General features: G+C 38.1%; 2 protein-coding genes across 2 annotated transcripts in view; one reads left to right on the plus strand and one right to left on the minus strand.

Moving 5' to 3' along the window:
• Positions 1 to 2,542: 2,542 nt before the first annotated feature.
• Positions 2,543 to 5,700, minus strand: LOC134219190 (uncharacterized). The gene is made up of 4 exons (XM_062697891.1): positions 5,021 to 5,700; positions 3,234 to 3,819; positions 2,941 to 3,175; positions 2,543 to 2,873 (listed from the first exon to the last, which is right to left on the minus strand). Exons 1-4 carry the CDS (start codon positions 5,509 to 5,511, stop codon positions 2,728 to 2,730), a joined length of 1,458 nt encoding a protein of 485 aa, XP_062553875.1. The 5' UTR covers positions 5,512 to 5,700; the 3' UTR covers positions 2,543 to 2,727.
• Positions 5,701 to 9,972: 4,272 nt separating this feature from the next.
• Positions 9,973 to 19,529, plus strand: part of LOC134223796 (uncharacterized) — a 47,678-nt gene continuing 38,121 nt past the window's right edge. Inside the window, exons 1-3 of the mRNA XM_062702994.1 lie at positions 9,973 to 10,309; positions 10,372 to 10,636; positions 10,708 to 10,956. Coding sequence (XP_062558978.1) covers positions 10,242 to 10,309; positions 10,372 to 10,636; positions 10,708 to 10,956 — 582 coding nt within the window. The 5' untranslated portion in view covers positions 9,973 to 10,241. The remainder of the gene's footprint in view (positions 10,310 to 10,371; positions 10,637 to 10,707; positions 10,957 to 19,529) is intronic.

Here is a 19,529-nt window from a genome sequence, read left to right on the forward strand (position 1 = left end):
CCCTGGGCATCAAAGTATCATCGTGTTAGCCTCATGATATACGAATGCAAAAATGGTAACGTGGCTTAGAAACCTCGCAGTTAATAACTGTGGAAGTGCTTAATGAACACTAAGCTGCGAGGCGGCTCTGTCCCAGTGTGGGGATGTAATGCCAATAAGAAGAAGAAGGAGGTCAACCGCATCCACCGCTCCGAGCATTCTGACCAATGTTACTTATAAGAAGATGCTGATTTAGTGAACTCAAGCCTTTCTTATATACCACATGGATTAAAATGCTCGGATGGTGGGTGCAATTGACCCCCAGAAACGTCAAATCAGAGACAAACCCGCAGGCAAGCGCTCGCGGAAAACTGGATAGGATCACTCCAAAACCGAACTTTTGATAGAAGGCTAGGAGACCCATAGTGTTATATACCAATCGACTCAGCTCGACGAATTGAGGTGATGTCAGTATGTGTGTATGTATATATGCATTTTTTTAACTTTGAATGTGTTTTTTTTAATTCTAGGATTAAGTTCAACACAGTATGTATGTATGAATGTATGTGTGTGCGTGTACAAAAAACCCAGATTAATCCACCTAGCGGTGATGGCGCCTTTCTCGCGCAAAAAGGTAATAAGGTAGCCTTTACGCTTACACCTCGATGATGTACAAGAAAGGCAAAACAGTTACACCGTCTAATGTTATGATAGAAAATTTACACTAGTAGACGACAGATGGCGCTGCCAAAAGTTTCCCGAATTTTCTATGTTCGAATTTTGACTTTCGGACAATTTCATAGTACTATGAAACTCAACGAAGAGCATACTTACGCCTAAATGCGTGCAACACGAGCATCTTTATAGTACGATGAAACTCTTAATGGAAGCAAGCCACGGATAAACTTTAAAAATATTCATAGATGCAAGGCATTTTTCATAACACATTATTGTTCTATGTGACTATGTCTCATCACTATTTTATTATTATCTATTTTTTGCAATTTGCAATTAATATGAAATTCAATAGTGATCAACAGCGTTTTAGTCTCTGTCGGATGCAACTTGTTGCAAGAAAATCGGTTAAGAGTTTCTATGTGAAAATTTGGCTAATGTTTTTTATGGCATTTTGTGCACACACACACGCACACACATACACACACACACGCACACACGGACAGACAGACATTTGTTCAGCTCATCGAACTGAGTCGAATGGTATATAATACTATGGGTCTCCGGGACTTCAATCAAAAGTTCGAATTTGGAGTGAAATGATAGCCTTTCGGTACAACTTAGTTGTACGAGAAAGGCAAAAACATTGTCTTTTCCTCCATTCTTCCCAGTGGTCCCCCCCTTGGAATTTTTTATATAAGTGAATTGGTGGAAATAACTGAGTCTATCTCCCTGAAGTCCAATTATGTGTGGATAAACAACAGTCGAAGTACATGTGAGATTGGACAAATCAAGCATCCGAAAGATATTCAGTTTGCAAAAAAAAGAGCTAACCGCGGTGGAGGTTGGTACTCGGATTCTGATGGCCTTTCCGCAAACGTGACCTTTCAGTGGTCTTGTTGTGTAGGGGTTATCACGCATATCTAAAGAGTTGAGGGCTCGAGTCGCTCCAAGACACGTGGATTCTTTTTCGCAAATTTCATATTAATTTGTCCATTTCGAAAAAAGTGCTGTGCTCTCTTATGTGCTTTTCTTGCTACTCTTATGTGTTTGCTTGTTTTATAATACACAAGAAAGGCACCATCACCACTAGGTAGATTATTCTGGGTTTTTTAATCTACAGATTAAGTTCATCACCGTCTTATGCTAGATGTAAGTGTTCAGTCTGTGCGACCTCTGATCGAAGACGGTGATTCTGTCTTTTTTTTTCTTCTATGTAACACGTTCGTAGTGAAAATCAGACTAATTTAGAAAACAAAATTATCAAGAAAGTGTTACGATTAAATCAACGAAGAAAATATTTATATTCATTGACACTCGGGTGTGACAGGTGAATAAACTTTCACTCCTGTTTGTTGATATGGTTCTTCATTTCATGTTTTACTCATTCATTTTATTTATTTATTTCTAAGTTTTATTCATTCAACGCATCGATTTGAATGGCCATGTATCTAGGTTTGTGAATTGAAATATTTGTGGTTTTATCACTGCTTTTATTCTTCTTCTTCTTCTTATTGGCATTACATCCCCACACTGGGACAGAGCCGCCTCGCAGCTTAGTGTTCATTAAGCACTTCCACAGTTATTACCTGCGAGGTTTCTAAGCCAGGTTACCATTTTTGCATTCGTATATCATGAGGCTAGCACGATTATACTTTTATGCCCAGGGAAGTCGAGACAATTTCCAATCCGAAAATTGCCTAGACCGGCACCGGGAATCGTACCCAGCCACCCTCAGCATGGTCTTGCTTTGTAGACGCGCATCTTACCGCACGGCTAAGGAGGGCCCCACTGCTTTTATTACTGCGGCTAATAATCATATGTTTTGTTATGTTTGAATTACGAAATTTTTAACCTCGAGCATATTTCACAAATAAGAAAAATACAATTGTTCAGATAATGAAGTTTTAATATAGATTTATCCAAAAGGGACAAACGTATTCGTTATAAATCCATAGAGATTATTATGAAAATATGACGAATACTTAAGTCCATCAGTGTAGATTTTGTGTTACATACTTGTATGTAATTCACTCATTCAAATCAAATCATCATTGAAACAATATCCTTCGGTCATACGTTCGGTTGGTTGGGAGTTTTCTTACGCTTGGCGTTTTGTATTTTGATATTCAGCAACCGATTAATTCTTGCATCGTCGGATCGAGCCATTGCCTGTAGTCGATCATTTGATTCTTGCATAACTCGATTATAGACTTTCTCTGTAGATAGATAAAAGCCAATTGTTTATTTATTCTTTCAAATGAGCTGTACAAATGCGATTCTCACCTTTAATAAAACTTAGTTTTTCCGGTTCCAGTTGTATGCTCGGTGTTGCGTTGACAGCATTGTTTGATTTTCGTCCAGTAACACTACTCACTGCCAGCCTTTCTTGTCCCCATAGTGCCAAAGCCAATTTGCTGATAAATCTTAGATCGTACTTTTCGCCCGGTTCTACCGAATCAATATCTACCATTGTTTGGAAAGGAATGAGAGAGTCTCTTACTATGACATCACCGTTGTCCTGAAGGAAACAAGTAAAAATAACTAGAACTATTTTCAAATGCTGAATCAGCGCGTACCAATATATAAGCACTACTCTTGATTCTATCACTGGAAGTATGTTGTAGTTGTTGTTCCTGATGTAGCGGCGGTGGAATGTCTTGAATTGGACCAATTACCAACGACGACTTTGTAGAAGGTTGCTTGTTATTAGTTGTAGATGTTGCCGATTTAGATGATGATGAAATATGCTCAGGAATAGTTGGGCCCGCTCTCGTATATGGACCCTGATCGTACAACTGAAGTTTATCAGAAAGCTCCTGATTGACCTTAACGAGGTCCATGTTGCGCACATGTACTTCTTTGAGACGGACAACCAACTGATGATTACGTCTTTTGAGCAATTCGTTTTCCCTTCGTAAACGTTCCAGTTCTTCGAACGGAGAAGCCTCCGCCGATGTTGTGTGATCTTCACGATCGTCGGGTGGTTTGTCGTACTGATAAAATTCCTCGTCCATGAAATCTAAATCGGGATCGTTTGTATTGCTGAATACCAAATCATTACGACTGGTTTGCCAATTTTCATTGAGTTTTCGTTTCACCCGTTTCGAGTATGGTTGATCGGTTCCACATCCTATCGATTCGGTACCACTTAACGAACTGGCCCTGAAAGTGGATGATAATAAAAACGGAATCAAAATAATGTGAAAAAAAACGAAAACTTTGTACAAGAAATAAAAACAGTCTTATTTATAGGAAAGTAGGGCAAGATCGCCGCCCTATGCTCTGGCTCTTGTGGAACACTAAAAATCCTCCGTGTACTGCAGATTTGTCTTATCGCCATCTGTTTAGGGTCTTTTCTATAATATTAGCAAGCAAAAATATTGAATATTAAAGTTTAAACATCTTCTAAATTGTTTTAAAAAATATGCTTTTTCGAGGCGTTTATTTTCTGCATAGGGCGAATTCGCCACCAATTCGGGACAAGGAGGGAAAGTTCATAACATATTCTAAAAAAATGTTTAGAGCTTAACAAATAAAACATCAGTTATCATTTTTGCACATCAATGGTCGTTTAAAATTGTGATTTTGTGGTCACTGGTCATAAAATTGACTGAAACTAATTTTTACTGAAATTATTCTGGTGCTTTTGAACTTGGCAATGCATTTAAGATTTGGATTCTATTTATTGCCTTAAAAATATTGTCTCTATAACAATTGACATTATCACGCCCAGCCGACATATTTTCTTGTATCAATTATATTTTCTTCAAATATCATCCAATTATTAGTGTGGGTAAACTATTAGGTATATATAAGCATTGGTGGAAAGCTTTTTTTTAAACAAACCTTAAATTAAGTGATTACGAAATTATAAGAAAAATCTAATTTTCACTCAACTAACTTCTAACGAATATTTCAAGAGTTATTTAGGTTGAAAAAATCTGTTTTCCAGTTTCATTACCCTTTTTACATTACAAAGCATCTTCCCTCGTATTATTAATGTGAAAAAAAATGCTTACTGATGCTACAGTAGCTGTTGGCATCTTGCCCCGGTTTTGCCCCACTTTTCCCTTATTCAAATTTGGGTAATATAACTTTTGCCTCTATTGTACACTAAGGCTCGATACCCACACTGCATGCTTGCGTTAGAAATCATAAGGCTGATACGATAACACTTTTATGTATGCTCATAATTAAAAAAGCGATTGCATTTTCATCTTGAAATAGGCTTTGGCCATTCTATCCCGTTGGCGAAATTACCTTCTTCATCTCTCATATACTAAATAAAGGCCCAGGTATACTACAGATGTTCAAAATTATGGGCGTAGTGTTCCATCCATTAAAAAAGTATAATAGTACTTACTGAAACTCATTGACTATCGCGTCTAAGATTCGATTTTGCGATAGATCATTCCCGTTTGTATCCGATTGAGGACGATACTGCCCTTTTAAGAAATCGTTCAATGCTTCCTCATCGCCAGTTTGATTGTAATTGTACCCTTCGTCTATCTTTTCCTCCTTAATGTGCATATCGAGCTGAAATGCTTCCGACAGTTGATTCGATCCTTCGTTCGCTTCAATCGAACGCATTCTTCCGCTCGATTGAATTTCCTTGATTTGCAAATAGAACCGGTGGAAATTTTCTAGTTGCTGGCAGCAACTTGAACAACAAAATCCTTTCTCCTGGATGTTTTCCTCAGGGAAATATTTCCGTATGAGGGCGCTGATGTTTCTGCTTCTGCCCTCTTCACTGTGGATTGCAACAAATACCTCGTCTGGTTTTGTGGAACACTTCCGGCCAAAGCACAATGCGCAGTATACTTGTTCGCTCAATTGCTGCTTGTTGAAATCCATTTTCCTTATTATGAGCTTACAAATATTTCAGCATAACATCTTGTTATGGTTATTACAGTATTTATTTTACACAAATTTCACAAAAATCACACAGCAAAATTTTGTTTCTCCAAGAAAATTCAATTTCACGAAGTTAAAACAATAACAAAACTGGAAATAAATCGAGTCTCGAGTGACGTTTGGAGGGTTTGGAGCGCACGAGTGAACGCTCTCAGTTCTCAGGTCGCTCATGGTGCGGTTCTCATTCTCAAGTAAAAGTGTACACGGATAAAAATAAAAAAGCCAAATAGATTAAAATCTAATCTAAAACCATATTCCGTCTTTACAAGACTTCAGGGGGTGAAGGTGGAGCACTGCATCCCTACCCCAACATGTGCGACATCTGGATTTGATTCTAAACTGTAAACAACAGTGTTAATTCTCTACCACCTTTTTGTTATGGCGAGGCAATTTTTATGCACACTTTTGTTTTCGATATTTTATCAAAATTAAACACTCAATCATGCAGCAATATAACGATGCGGTATGTTTGAGATACCTGCTTGATTATAGGGACTCGAAAAAGAATTTATTTGCAGTAAATAACCGAATATAAAAATGTTCACATTAACGATTGCGCCCTAACACCGGTTCTAAGCTTCGATGCAGAGTACACGAGCTTTGTTCGCCAGTGACAGGCATATGAGGCCCTTGCAAGACTTGTAATAAGACTAATAATATATAATAACTTGTAATAAGACTTAGTAATAATGTCAATAATGTTGGTCTACACTGCCAAAAATATCTATATTACACGTAAAAAAATAACCTTATATGTTATGGCAAAAACCCATTCAAAAATACTTATACTCTTCATTATGCCACCTTATGAATGATCCCATATCAAAAAGCTAATAACATTCATAAGTTAATGAAAAGTATAAGTTTCCGAATGTATGTGACTAATGCGATGTATAAGTTTTTTCTTATATATGTCATTAAGCGCCTGCTTTGGCAAAACAGTATTAGAAATATTAATAATAAACAACATTAATTTTTTTTACGTGTAGGCTTTCAGCGATCGTGTACGTACACGCACGTTTCACTCACACTTTTACTCGGTTTGTTTGCAACCACGAGCAGCTGTCACGGCAAAATCAAATGGGATTGTTTGCAACCACGAACCTGCGTTCCAATATGCTAAAAGAAAGGTGTGGAGGAACTCGATGTTCAATAGTATTAGTAAGCTGTAAACATAAACACGATTTGAGGGGAATGTCTGTTACGTCACACGGTCTCATTTCATTCCGACCATGGTCGGAATACCTTGTCATAGCTTCTCATTAATGTTTTGTTTTTTCCAGCCAACGAAATACAACAATCAATTAATTAAATAAAAGCAGCATCTACAAGACCAATGTAAGCACTTCAAATCATCGCAATTTCATTTTAAAAAAAGCTTTCCACATTAATTGAGCACTTCTGCCATCTTCCGCGAAGCATACATTTTACAGAATTCACTGAAAATTTCATATTATGTTATTGCATTATTGTGCAATATTCATATGAATATTCTGCCTCCTATTTTGAAGCATATAAATCACTTAGCGCTAAATACTCTTCATATGCTGAAATGCCTAAATATCCTGAAAAAAAGATCAAATATCATTAGAAACAAAATTAATTGCCCTTACCGCGGAATATTTGTTCGTGTTATTGATATGATAGCAAATTGTTGGTTACCCATAGACACGACGGTGCGCTATGCGGCGCTAGAAGGGGAAATCAAAGAAAATTTAATAACAAACCATGTGACGTCATCCGTCGTCATGTAATTCAGACATTGCTAAGACGCGACGGAAACGACGCACTACTACAAGCAATCTGCTGTGTGATACACAAAGTGATCACCACACCTTTCTTTTAGCATATTGCCTGCGTTCGTGTTGATGAGAAATGTCGGCGAGACCCTAATAAATATAAGATATGTGTCGCCCTCGGTGTCGCCGTTATAAATTTTTGCAATAGCTCCACCCTAATATAATCGATATAGAACCACACAATGTCATAAATTAAATAATTGCTAATTCGAGACCACACATAAGACTATAAGACCACACATGGATAATGGTTATCACGGAGAAATGGGAAAACACAGAAATGGGTGATTTTTCACCCACCTTTGAGATAAGTGGACTAACCCACAAGGTGGGTAAAGCGTCCGTACCCATAAGTGAGTACGAGCCTTGTACGTCAAAATGGATGTGTACTTTTCACCCACCTTCTTAGACCGAATAAATCGGAGGATGGGTGAAAAACACCCATATGGATTTCAAATAATTTTGCTGAATTTAGAGATTTATCAGATATGAATTGCATTGTACTTCAAAGCAGCAAATAGATCGCAAGCATTGTTTATTCATTAAATTATAATTAATTACAATTGTTATTGTATAATATACAAATCGTATCGGAGTACATAATAATAGGTAACACAGGCCATCGATTCGATTATGAATGTGGTGAAGTCTGTTCCCCCTACTTAGCCAAAAACGGGCTGGCTCGCGGCCTGGTGCGCTTTTATCAGATTCTTCTCGATACTAGACGCTTGTCCTTATAGCCTTTTATCAAATATCCTCAACATGTTTAGATCTGTGAGAAAAAAAAAAGAAATGAATTCTTTAATTTTCTTGTAAAGAATATTAGAATAAAAAACACTGTGATAAAATGTAATTCTTACTTACCTTATACTAAGGACACACCTGTGGTACTTGTACCATGGTACAAGAGGACAAGAAAATTATTCCAAGACTATCTTTAATAAAGACAATAATTGGTATGGTACTCATTTCAAGATTCTTGTACCATGGTACTTATACCACCAGTGTGTCATTAGTATTAAAGATAATAACATCTTCAAATGTTGTCCCAGAGCCTAGCTGAAGATTTTTTGATTCTCTCTTAGTTTAGATTTAAAAGATTTATTATTTTAATTAGGATTCTCAGTCACAAGGTTTGAACTGAATTGAAAAACTTTAAAGTATTTTTTCATCCATAAAGGATTGAAAAATACCCACATTTATTTCTAGTCTGATCTATTTCAAAGTGGGTGCTTTTGATACATTTCGCATAAATTCAAATCACCCATTTTTTTTTGACAGCTTCATATGGCATCTTAAGATGGGTGATTTTTATACACAAAATGCGTATTCTGAAATCTCCGTGGCGTGCGCTGATATACATCATAAGTTAAATCTATGGATTTTTGCCAATAAATATGTGTGAATTTTTAGTATTGTCTATGCGAGTCATCGCTGGAACGTCGCTGGACCGTCGCGTCGCTCAACCAGCGAGCGCTTTCCAGTTTGGTGCTGCAGCGACGCATTGAATTTGCCTGCGTCGCTAGAGCACTTACTGGAAAGGGTCGCCAGCGACCAGCGACGTTTCAGTCGAGCGACGTAGTTGAGACAAGTTCATACATGTTCTTGATTTTATCTGCATCGACCAGGGGACTGAAGAGAAGGCTAATACGCCTACCCAGCATTCATTCAATATGGCGTACAATGTTTTTGTTTTAATTTCGTTTGATTCATGTTAACAAAACTTCGGAAGTAGCGACGAGCTACTTTTCGACATAAAAAAGCCATACAAACACAAAAGAAACGATGTACCTCAACTAATTGCAAGTTTTCGCCAGGAGAAGTTAAATGCCGATAATTAGCACTAACTGCGTACGAACCAATCACCCAAAATGAGCGCTGAATTCGGGTATACTACCCAGAAACTGGGTACCAAAAACAGAAGTACCAAAAGCAATGTTGGGTAGAGTGCGATTGTACCGCGAATGACAGGCGTTTCACCCTCCTGGCATCGACAATAGTGTAGATTTGAGTTCATATTGCATATGAAAAAAAAATATTTTTTTTCATGCAATATGAACTCAAATCTAGACCAACATTTGAAAAGGGCGTAACAGCCAAAATTTATTCCTTCCGATTAGTGCCAGAAAAGTCATTTTACTCAAATTTGGGTTATTGGCCCAAACCACCGTTTTGAGTGAAAACAACCCAATTTGTGTAGTTTCGGTTTTCAGTGTAGGCTGTTAAAAGAATAGAGGTAATAAACTATAGAGGACGATTGTCGCTGCGGTTCCCTTTGTTATCGTCCCCAAACATGCTGGGTACCTATCTGTCAAAACGTTCTGTTTTTCCTTTGTTGACATTTAGTGCCCTATATCCTTGCCAGCAAAATATGTTTCGCCAGTGACGACAGCGACAAGCGTCCTTTATAGTTTACTACCTCTATTGTTAAAAGTCTTTTGTGTGTAAACTTTTTTGCAGTGTAAGTGGATAGAAAAACGGAAAACGACAAAAACCAGAAACGCCGCTCATTTTTTTATTGTCTATCCGGAATAAAGTTAGAACGCTTTTTATACTTAAGTTGGATTTTTCTCGAGATACAGGCAACTTTCCCAACTTCGGAAGTAGTGCGCTGGATTGGCCTAAAGATGCACTAAAAACGCATCAATTAGTTTGACAGATAAAACTTCGGAAGAAAGTTCGGTTCGGAAGTCCCGACTTCCGAATTCTAAGTTTGTGCTACGCCGACAATATGCGGTGAAAGATGCGCGTGCAACGCTAACGTCACTCATTGTTGTGGAACACTTTCAAAGCTTCTCTGCTGAACAATTTTAATTTCATAAAAATAATAAGTATTCAAGTGTCCAAACTGTATTTTTATATTCAATCGAAATGCAAAGTAGCTGTAAGGAAGAACCGCCATTAGAAATATCGTTCCAAGATATTGGAGAACTGTCGAGGTGAGTAAAACCGGTAAAAGTTCAGTGTTCTACCATTTTTATACAACTTTATTCTGCTCCAGATCCGGCACCAGACGATTCCGGAAGCGTCAAATGTCATCCGATGTAGGTTCTGCTTTGCGTTACCAGGAAACAACGAGTACTTCTACCGACGCCATGAATCAGTTATTGCAGCGTTGGGGCCTGGAAGCGTTATCGGAGAGATTTGCAGAACATTTAATCGACATGAGCGTGCTGGACTACATAGTGGATGTTGACATTGTTGATCTGTGCCGGGACTTACCCATTCGCTACAGAATTGTGTTGAGGCACAATCTGCAAAACGGGGTGAGTGATCTAAAGTTTTCAATTCAACTGAATGAAAATAAAATGTGCCTACCCATTCATTTCTGTTGCAGTACCACAAAGAAATGATCATTGCTGATCAGTCAAACAAACGGCCGCATACAATCATATCGTTTGCCAAAGATCCTGAGGCTCTAAATCCAGATTCCCCCGGTCGCAAAAGGAAGAGGAAGAGAAAATCTCTCACCGACCCGACGGCATCTGACACTTTGGGAAGCGATGTGGAACCGACGAATTTTGTATCAGTCGAAACGCCAAATAATGCCAACTCATCTGGAACTGAGTCCGGCCAAGAGAATATGGTATGTAAAAATATGTTATGTAGCTCGTGATATGGGAACTATATCCCCTGAAAAAATATGACTTTTCTATATTTAAACACTGCCCGCCCATTCTAAAACCAATCAAACTGAGTAAACCATGCGATCGGTAATCCGGAAATGCAAACCCGGCAGACGTTGTCTTGCATAGTTGGCAAGAATGCGCGTTCTGATCTGCCCAAGTCAAATTTCAAATTTCCATATTATTCTGGTTTTAGTTTTAGATATTTTTCTCGATTTTATTCATTATTTTCACTTAAGAAATAATCCTTCAAACCCGTCGGAGTTTATAATGAACAGAAATCCAGCCTGCCGTTTTCAACGAACACAGACTAATTTATTTTTATATAGTCGGGGTTCTGCCAAACAGCACCAAGCGGCTTTTTGACTTACTTGTGATATTTTGCTCGTTAAAAGGCATCCATAGTATGTCTGCTACAGCTGTGCATAAAACACTTCTTTCTCGTCGCGGGTCTGGTCCTGCCAGCGTGTTGATGGTGCCATAGTTAACGGTCTTTGTAGTAAATTCCACAGTATGCACATTGTACATTCTTACGTGAAGTGGTGGTTCCCGCTTAATCACGTGGTGGCGCATCTAATGCCCAGCGCTTTGAAGCCTGTTCCCAGTTTGTACATGTAATGCCAAGCTCTGGTAGAAAGTAGCCGTTCGATGCCCGCTTTTCCACATTTTTTTTGTCCTGTCTAGTGATTTCTTGCAGCACTTTGACATCTAAGTTTCGGTGTTGTCATTCATCGTAGATTATCCTGCTGCAACCTGCGGCATTTTCATGTTCTTAGCTTCCAATTGTGGCCCTTAATTCGTCGATTCGTCAAACATTGATCATATTGTTTATTATCAATTAAATATTTCCTCCGTAAGTGAAACAATGTCACTATTGTTCTCGATTATTTCATTCGTTTTAGTCATTCGTTTCAATCATAATTTATAGTGGGAAAAGCATGAAAAACGGCTCTCAAAGCGAGTTGTTGTAGATGAAACATTAAAAGAGCTAACAAAACCGTGATGATGATGATGATGAGATAAATGTGCAAAAGTTGCTGAACATTGAAGTTTGCTTATACGAAATCAGCATTAGGAAATAAAGTGTAAAAAAACATTTTTTTAAATGAAAGTCTTGATCAATTACACATAATATTAAGTCTTTAAAGCAAGGATGTTATCGATCATTTAGTAATCTGCCTTCGATCATTTAGTAGTTTTTCAATAACTCATTCCACAGGCTAAATTTCAAAATGTGTTGTATGGTGGAATTCATGTGCAAAGGTTTATCTACAACTCTGCCTAACAGTTCGTTGTTTGAATTTCATTAATAACGGAGCTATAACGCTAGTAGCAGTAACTTAGACTAAATGATTGCATATTTTGTAATCATTTAGTATAAGTATAGCAAATAGCATCGTAACTCCTTTAGCAGTGGAATTCGAAAATAGACCTGTTAAGGGAAGTTGTAGAAAAACCTTCGCACTAAAAGTCCACCATACAACACATGTTGAAATTTAGCCTCTGGAATGAGTTATTGAAAAACAACCAAATGATCGAAGGCAGATTACTAAATGATCGATAACATCCTTGCTTTAAAGAATATGTTAAGGCCATTTAATATATCAAGCTCTATCTGGAATAAGGGCGAATGTCGCAAGAGAGAATTCTCTTCGCCGACTTCCCCTCTTTTAAATTAAAGTGACAAGCGGGTGATTTCGTTGCGGTTTTTCCCCTCAGAACGAAAGAAAACATTGAAAACTTGCATTCTGTGGTGATAAACCGCGATGAAATCCACTGCTTGTCACTTTTATTTAAAAGAGGGGAAGTCGACGAAGAGAATCCTCTCTTGCGACATTCGCCCTTTTACCAGATAGAGCTTGATATTAACAGTGAAATGATTGACCATGCTTATCAAATTTTGAAAATTTCAAGACAAAATTTTCAAAACGACTTATCTGCTTTTGTAAACAAAGATTCAAACGTCGATTCGATGAATCTGATAGCACTCCCACGCAAACCAACACTATTAATAGGTAGGTGAAGGTTTCGGCTACCTGTTCATGTCGTTGGTTTGCGTCGAAGTGCTATCAGATTCGTCAAATCGTCGTTTAAATCTTTGTTTACAAAAGCAGACAAGTCGTTTTGAAAATTTTGTCTTGAAATAATTTATCTCGAACAGGGCAAGATGAGTACCACATTTTAAAACATAGTGAAACTCTTTTGCTCAACCTATAAATATGATTTACTATTTGCTAACGTAGATTGTGAAATTTACTAAATTTATTTCCAGCTCATTTCAATTATTTAATGTTATTTTAACGGTATTATTAAAAATAATAACGATGTACAAAAACTTTTTTTTTTCTTTATATGACCAATGTGCATTTATAGCTTTAGTTGTTTGTTGACATTGGTGCTCTAATCAATTTCAGTTGAAAAAATCGAATTTTAGAAGCGTGCTCTTCTTGCCCCGTAGTGTATTTGCACCAGTCATCAGTTTAAGTTAAGTTACATTTATTAGGATTGCCGTTCTCTTCGAAATTCACGTTCTAGTCGAGATGTTACATAGAAGAGGACGGGGCAAGAAGAGCACCCCTTAATAATACAAATACAAACAAATAAAATGATTCTGAAATACGGATGAATTAACAAAAGTTAGTGAAAACGGGATGAATAGTAAGCAACAAAATTGTCTTCTTTTTTGTTTCTGGCAAAAAAATCGGATCTTTGTCATTATTATCGCCGACAGAAACAAAGCTTTGTCGTTGATTCTCTTTTGTCGCTTGTTTCTCAAGCAAGAAAAATTGATTCCCTGGTTATTTTATTTCGTATGGCTGAAACCTGGGAGCTGAAACAAGTCATGTATCGGTATTTCGAAGAAATTCTCCAGTTTCCTGTTGATGCCGCTTGTCAGTCGGCACACACCTTCTCCGAGAAGGTGTGCGCCGACTGACAAGCGGCATCAACAGTTCTTTTCCAGGCATGATTTTGGCTAGCTGTTTCCATCAATTCTTCATACGGTCAATGTCAGTGTTGACTGCTCCCTTTATCTTCTGTTCAGGAACTGAGGAAAATTTGGACAACACTATTGTAGTGCTACAATGGCAGCAGGCTAAATCTAGCCAAAACGTAAATGGGCCATCATGGGACTGAATGAAGGGTAAAATTCGGCTTTTGACGCAGATGGATTTTGCAGGACTATGCATAATTATTGACGTAAACTACGTCTAAGGGGAAGACTCGGATACAGGGTGTAAAATAAAAATTTCAAAATTGGGGACCGTCACGAAATCATGTAAGATTTGTAACATTAATAGAAAACTCATATGTGAATATGTACGTTATGTGGAAGATATTAATTTAGAAAATGTATTGGAGGTAACCACTTTCCCTTCGATGGGGCTCGAACCCATGACCCTACAGTACGCTAGACTGGTGCTTTAACCAACTAAGCTACGAAGGACCTCCGTCGGCCTTCGCAACCTAGCGGCTACTGAACGAGCTCGAGATTCCCAAATTGGACGCATAGTCAAATCACTCGCAATCCATTTCTCAAGCCAATACTTCCACATGTGTATTGTACACGTCCACATTAGAGGAGCGTGAGTATTTAGAATGTCTGGCGGCTATACACATTCTTCATCAGCAACGGTACTGATCAAGTGAGGTTGTGTAAGCTATTTGCCAGTCGGTCGTCAAGCTCAGACCCGACCGCATTGCGTAGGCAAGAGCACGCAACTCAAGTTCAGTTCAATCAAAGGTAATTGCCTATTTCCGGGGATTAAACCACCCGACTTGTTAACGTCCACGTGCTGATGAAGAATGTGTATAGCCGCCAGACATTCTAAATACTCACGCTCCTCTAATGTGGACGTGTACAATACACATGTGGAAGTATTGGCTTGAGAAATGGATTGCGAGTGATTTGACTATGCTAGGTTGCGAAGGCCGACGGAGGTCCTTCGTAGCTTAGTTGGTTAAAGCACCAGTCTAGCGTACTGCAGGGTCATGGGTTCGAGTCCTATCGGAAGGAAAGTGGTTACCTCCAATACATTTTCTAAATTAATATCTTCCACATAACGTACATATTCACATATGAGTTTTCATAACATTGTAAATTAACGTCCAAGTCGGGTGGTTTAATCCCCGGAAATAGGCAATTACCTTTGATTGAACTGAACTTGAGTTGCGTGCTCTTGCCTACGCAATGCGGTCGGGTCTGAGCTTGACGACCGACTGGTAAATAGCTTACACAACCTCACTTGATCAGTACCGTTGCTGATGAAGAATGTGTATAGCCGCCAGACATTCTAAATACTCACGCTCCTCTAATGTGGACGTGTACAATACACATGTGGAAGTATTGGCTTGAGAAATGGATTGCGAGTGATTTGACTATGCGTCCAATTTGGGAATCTCGAGCTCGTTCAGTAGCCGCTAGGTTGCGAAGGCCGACGGAGGTCCTTCGTAGCTTAGTTGGTTAAAGCACCAGTCTAGCGTACTGTAGGGTCATGGGTTCGAGCCCCATCGAAGGGAAAGTGGTTACCTCCAATACATTTTCTAAATCAATATCTTCCACATAACGTACATATTCACATTTGAGTTTTCATAACATTGTAAATTAACGTCCAAGTCGGGTGGTTTAATCCCCGGAAATAGGCAATTACCTTTGATTGAACCCAACATTAATAGGTTCTTTATCTTTCAATGGATTTTAAAGATTTATATATCAATCGATTCGGAAGCTCTCCACCAATTTGCCAGTTCTATTGAAACTTTTGAGTATCAACGCCAAACTATTGAAAATTTGAGTTTGTTTTTATGCATCATGCATCTCCTTCTCCTAAGCAGCGCGTTCGAATCCTTGGTAATTGCCTCAGTGGCGTAGCCACGGGGGTGGTTTTGGACATAAAACCCCCCCCAGAAACAAAATTTTTAGAAGAAATTTTTTTTGTCGAAAAAAAAAATGTTCGGAAAACCCCCCCCCCAGACCAATTTTCTGGCTACGCCACTGAATTGCCTACTTTTGGGGTATAATCAATTGTTGAACTGGGGTGTATGAATGGGATGACCCAGCTACTAGACAGTTGAATCTCTACTTCCTCACAGAATGGGAGATGCTGCTAAAGCTGGGTAGTAGTGTCGGTGGGACAGTTCCTTCTCTTCTATATAGAGCGGAATAATTGGTTTTACGTAGTTTACGTCGAGCGGTCGTGTCTTGTATACAACCCCAAGTTTTTTCTCGTTTCTTTTCCTGTATTGTGAATATTTTGAAACCACATTAGTTTCAAACTGTAAAAACTAGACCTAAAAGAATGGTTTACTAATTATGAAACGCTGTCAAAAATTTGCATATCCGACCATTAGGAACGCCACTATCTCTAAAATGAAGTGCCCCATTTCTAAATTATCTAGGCTTTAAGATGCAAAAAAAGAACTGCATGCTTGCTGAGAAGGTATTAAGGATTACCTTTAAGGTGCTCATCTTGCTCCGTCTTACTCTTCATGTTACTCCTTTACGTGAGTCGCGTCGCATGTCGCGTTTACTCTGGCAGGCACCTTAGTCGGTTAAGTCATTGCGCAAATAATAACCCTAATAATTGACAGATATTCACACAGGATGCATAATGCGCTGTAAAGCGTTTGTAAAAGAAGTAAAGTAGAAACATATTTTCGGTCAGTACATTCAAAGTTAATTGCCTATGCTCCGGGTATTAAACCACCCGGAGTGGAAATTAATTACTATGTCTGAAACTCGATTATGCATTTACACAACATGTGATAGATTTAGTTCGGAAAAGATATTGGAGATAATAGGTGCTTTCCCTACTAAGCTACATCTACAAAAGACCTCCGTCGTCCTCCGCAGCTTAACGGGTACTGATGAAACCAAATTTCCAACACCGGGCACGTAGCCGAACTCTCACAATACATTTTCAAAACTAACTCTCTCATATGTATTTTTGTACTTTCAATTAACTTTGAATGTACTGAACTCGAGTGGCGATCTCTCTTCGCTTATGTGGCCGGATTGGGATCTGACGACCAACTGGCACAACCTCACACAACCCTACTTCATCGAGCGCCGTTGCTGATGAAGCAAGTGTGTAGAAGCCAGACAATACTAAATACTCATCCTACTTGGTTGGCGTTTGTACAAAAATACATATGAGAGAGTTATTTCTGAAAATGTATTGCGATAGTTCGGCTACGTGCCCGGTGCTGGGGATTTGGTTTCATTAGTACCCGTTAAGCAGCGGAGGACGACGAAGGTCCTTTGTAGCTTAGTAGGGAAAGCACCTGTCTAGCGTGCTGGTTTCGTGGGATCAAACCCCACCGAAGGGAGCGGTTACCCTCCTATACCTTTTCCGAACTAAATCTATCACATGTTTGGCAAATACATAATCGAGTTTCAGACATATTTTTGGTATTGTTACACCGAGGCGAGATCCAACGATTTTGTCAAGAAAAGCACCATCACCCATGTGGGATAAATTTGGGTGTTTGCCCTCTTCCCTGGTAGCATTTCAGTACAACATTGGAAACCTGTCACTTATTCAATCAAAGTAGGCCGTAAAATTCATATTATAATGAGCACATAAACTTTCTAGGCTTCGTTTTGGTTATTTAGCAGTATTTTTTTTAAATGTATTGGTATGGAATTTACTGCCGTGAATCGCATATCTGTCCCATCTTTGCTGGGTTTCCTATTCATATGGGACAAATATGCGATTCACGGCAGTTTAGCTTAGAATTCGCTATATGGCACTACAGATTTGGTTCCCTGGAAGTTAAAGTTAGTACACTCTGGACGGATTTCGAAACAAGAAGGTTTGATTTTAACTATACTCTTAACAAGCTCTGACTAGTTCATATCAAAACGTAAATTAACGTGTGCAAATCATAAAAATTAGAAAATGTGTATTTGATAAGATTCGTCAGAAATACCATCTGGTGTCAGTATATTTGGCGTTATTCTATTTTCGTCTTCAAGATCTAAATCGTTGAAAATGGGCTCTCATGAAACATCACCGGAAATTGTGAAAAAAAGATAATTACGTTCTTTGATGATTAATGTACAAAACATTTTGTATTTATATTACGTTCAGCATAAACAGTTCATATGCCAACGTTAAATAAATATTAAAATGTTTACAACTATTATTTAGGAAAAATATAGTACCAGCATAAAATTTCTATTGCATGGCACTTTAAATGGTAGCGATGGACTATTATTGGCAGTTCCTGATTTTCTACCCGCCGCTGTCACTTCTAGGCGCTATATAGTATATGCGCAAAATAGCCAGCATGAGTTAACCGCCAGAAATTTGTATGGCGAAAGACATCTAACGCGGGTTTTCTCAAAATTAGAAACTTTTCATGAAAAACTATTTGGTACCGGTTATGTAGGAAGCTGTCCGCTACTACGCCTACCAAATATTTTTTTGATGATTGTGCTTAATTGAACCGGTCCCAGCGAAAGTGGTACATGTTACATTGAGTAAATTTTTCATGAGACGCGTTTTTCCAAAAACTTTGAAAATAAAATTCAAATTAGCAATTTTCTGCATCTCAACTGTACCAACGTGTTATGACTAATGTGCCTAAAGGTAGTAATGAGAAATATGCGGAGTTTCTTGACAAATTTCAAGTTTGTTGGAACAAAATGCACATGTACCATTATTAATGGGAACAAAATGCAACAGAAACCGAAAATCGTTGCAAGCAAAAGTGGTACATGTACATTTATAAAATTATTTTCAACGGCAGTAAACCATTTTGAAATTAAAAATAGGGTTAATATCTGTTGCGGAAACATTCAAGTTGTCAAATTTTCTTTTCAATAAGCTGATTTTAGTGGGTAGAACTTTTCCTGGCAACGAAATGGCCATTGTGATATATACCACAAATTAAAAAGTGAAAATCTTCAGATTTAGTTGTCAAAAATCACTTTTTCGTTATTCCCTTACTAGACCTTTGCTCACAGATGCAGTTGGTGTAAAAAACACAAAATCGACAAAAATGGTTTATGTACCATTTTCGCTGGCACCGGTTCAATTTTGAGAAATCGAACCTTAGATGCCTTTCGTCATACTGATTTCAGAAAGTTAACTCCTAGTGTGCCGCTGTAAGCACGCTCAAAGCAGGCGATTCATTCGTGGCGTATGTTAAATTGAACGCAAAATTATTCAGTTGAACAAATAAAAGTAGGTCTATTGAGAGTTACGGCAAGTTTGTGGAACCAAATTCCCCTCCGTTTCATTCTATACAATCCAAAGATTCGCTCCGAGATATCTCGGTGGGATGTGGTGGGAGTGGGAAAATAAACCGATTTTTCTATGTATTTTAAATATTTTACAATAATTAAGACGTTTTTTAGGTTGTTTGTCGGTTAAATCGGGTCAGACCCTACCATATATTACTCTCTGGGATACAGATAGTTTATGCGGAAATAAATATTGTACATAGATACAAAATTTAACTAAAACAATCAAATTTTGGGAATAAAAGCACATTTCATATAAAAAAGGCATTGTATCTCAGAATCAAA

The sequence above is a fragment of the Armigeres subalbatus genome, chromosome 3 (assembly GCF_024139115.2).
Source record: "Armigeres subalbatus isolate Guangzhou_Male chromosome 3, GZ_Asu_2, whole genome shotgun sequence".
NCBI lineage: Eukaryota > Metazoa > Arthropoda > Insecta > Diptera > Culicidae > Armigeres > Armigeres subalbatus.

Coding starts and splice junctions, on each gene's coding strand:
- LOC134219190 (XM_062697891.1), bottom strand. CDS start 5,511: ATGGATTTCAACAAGCAGCAATTGAGCGAACAAGTATACTGCGCATTG. Junction 3,176..3,233: donor AGAGTAGTGCTTATATATTG/GTACGCGCTGAT, acceptor TGTTTCCTTCAG/GACAACGGTGATGTCATAGT. Junction 2,874..2,940: donor AAAACTAAGTTTTATTAAAG/GTGAGAATCGCA, acceptor ATCTATCTACAG/AGAAAGTCTATAATCGAGTT.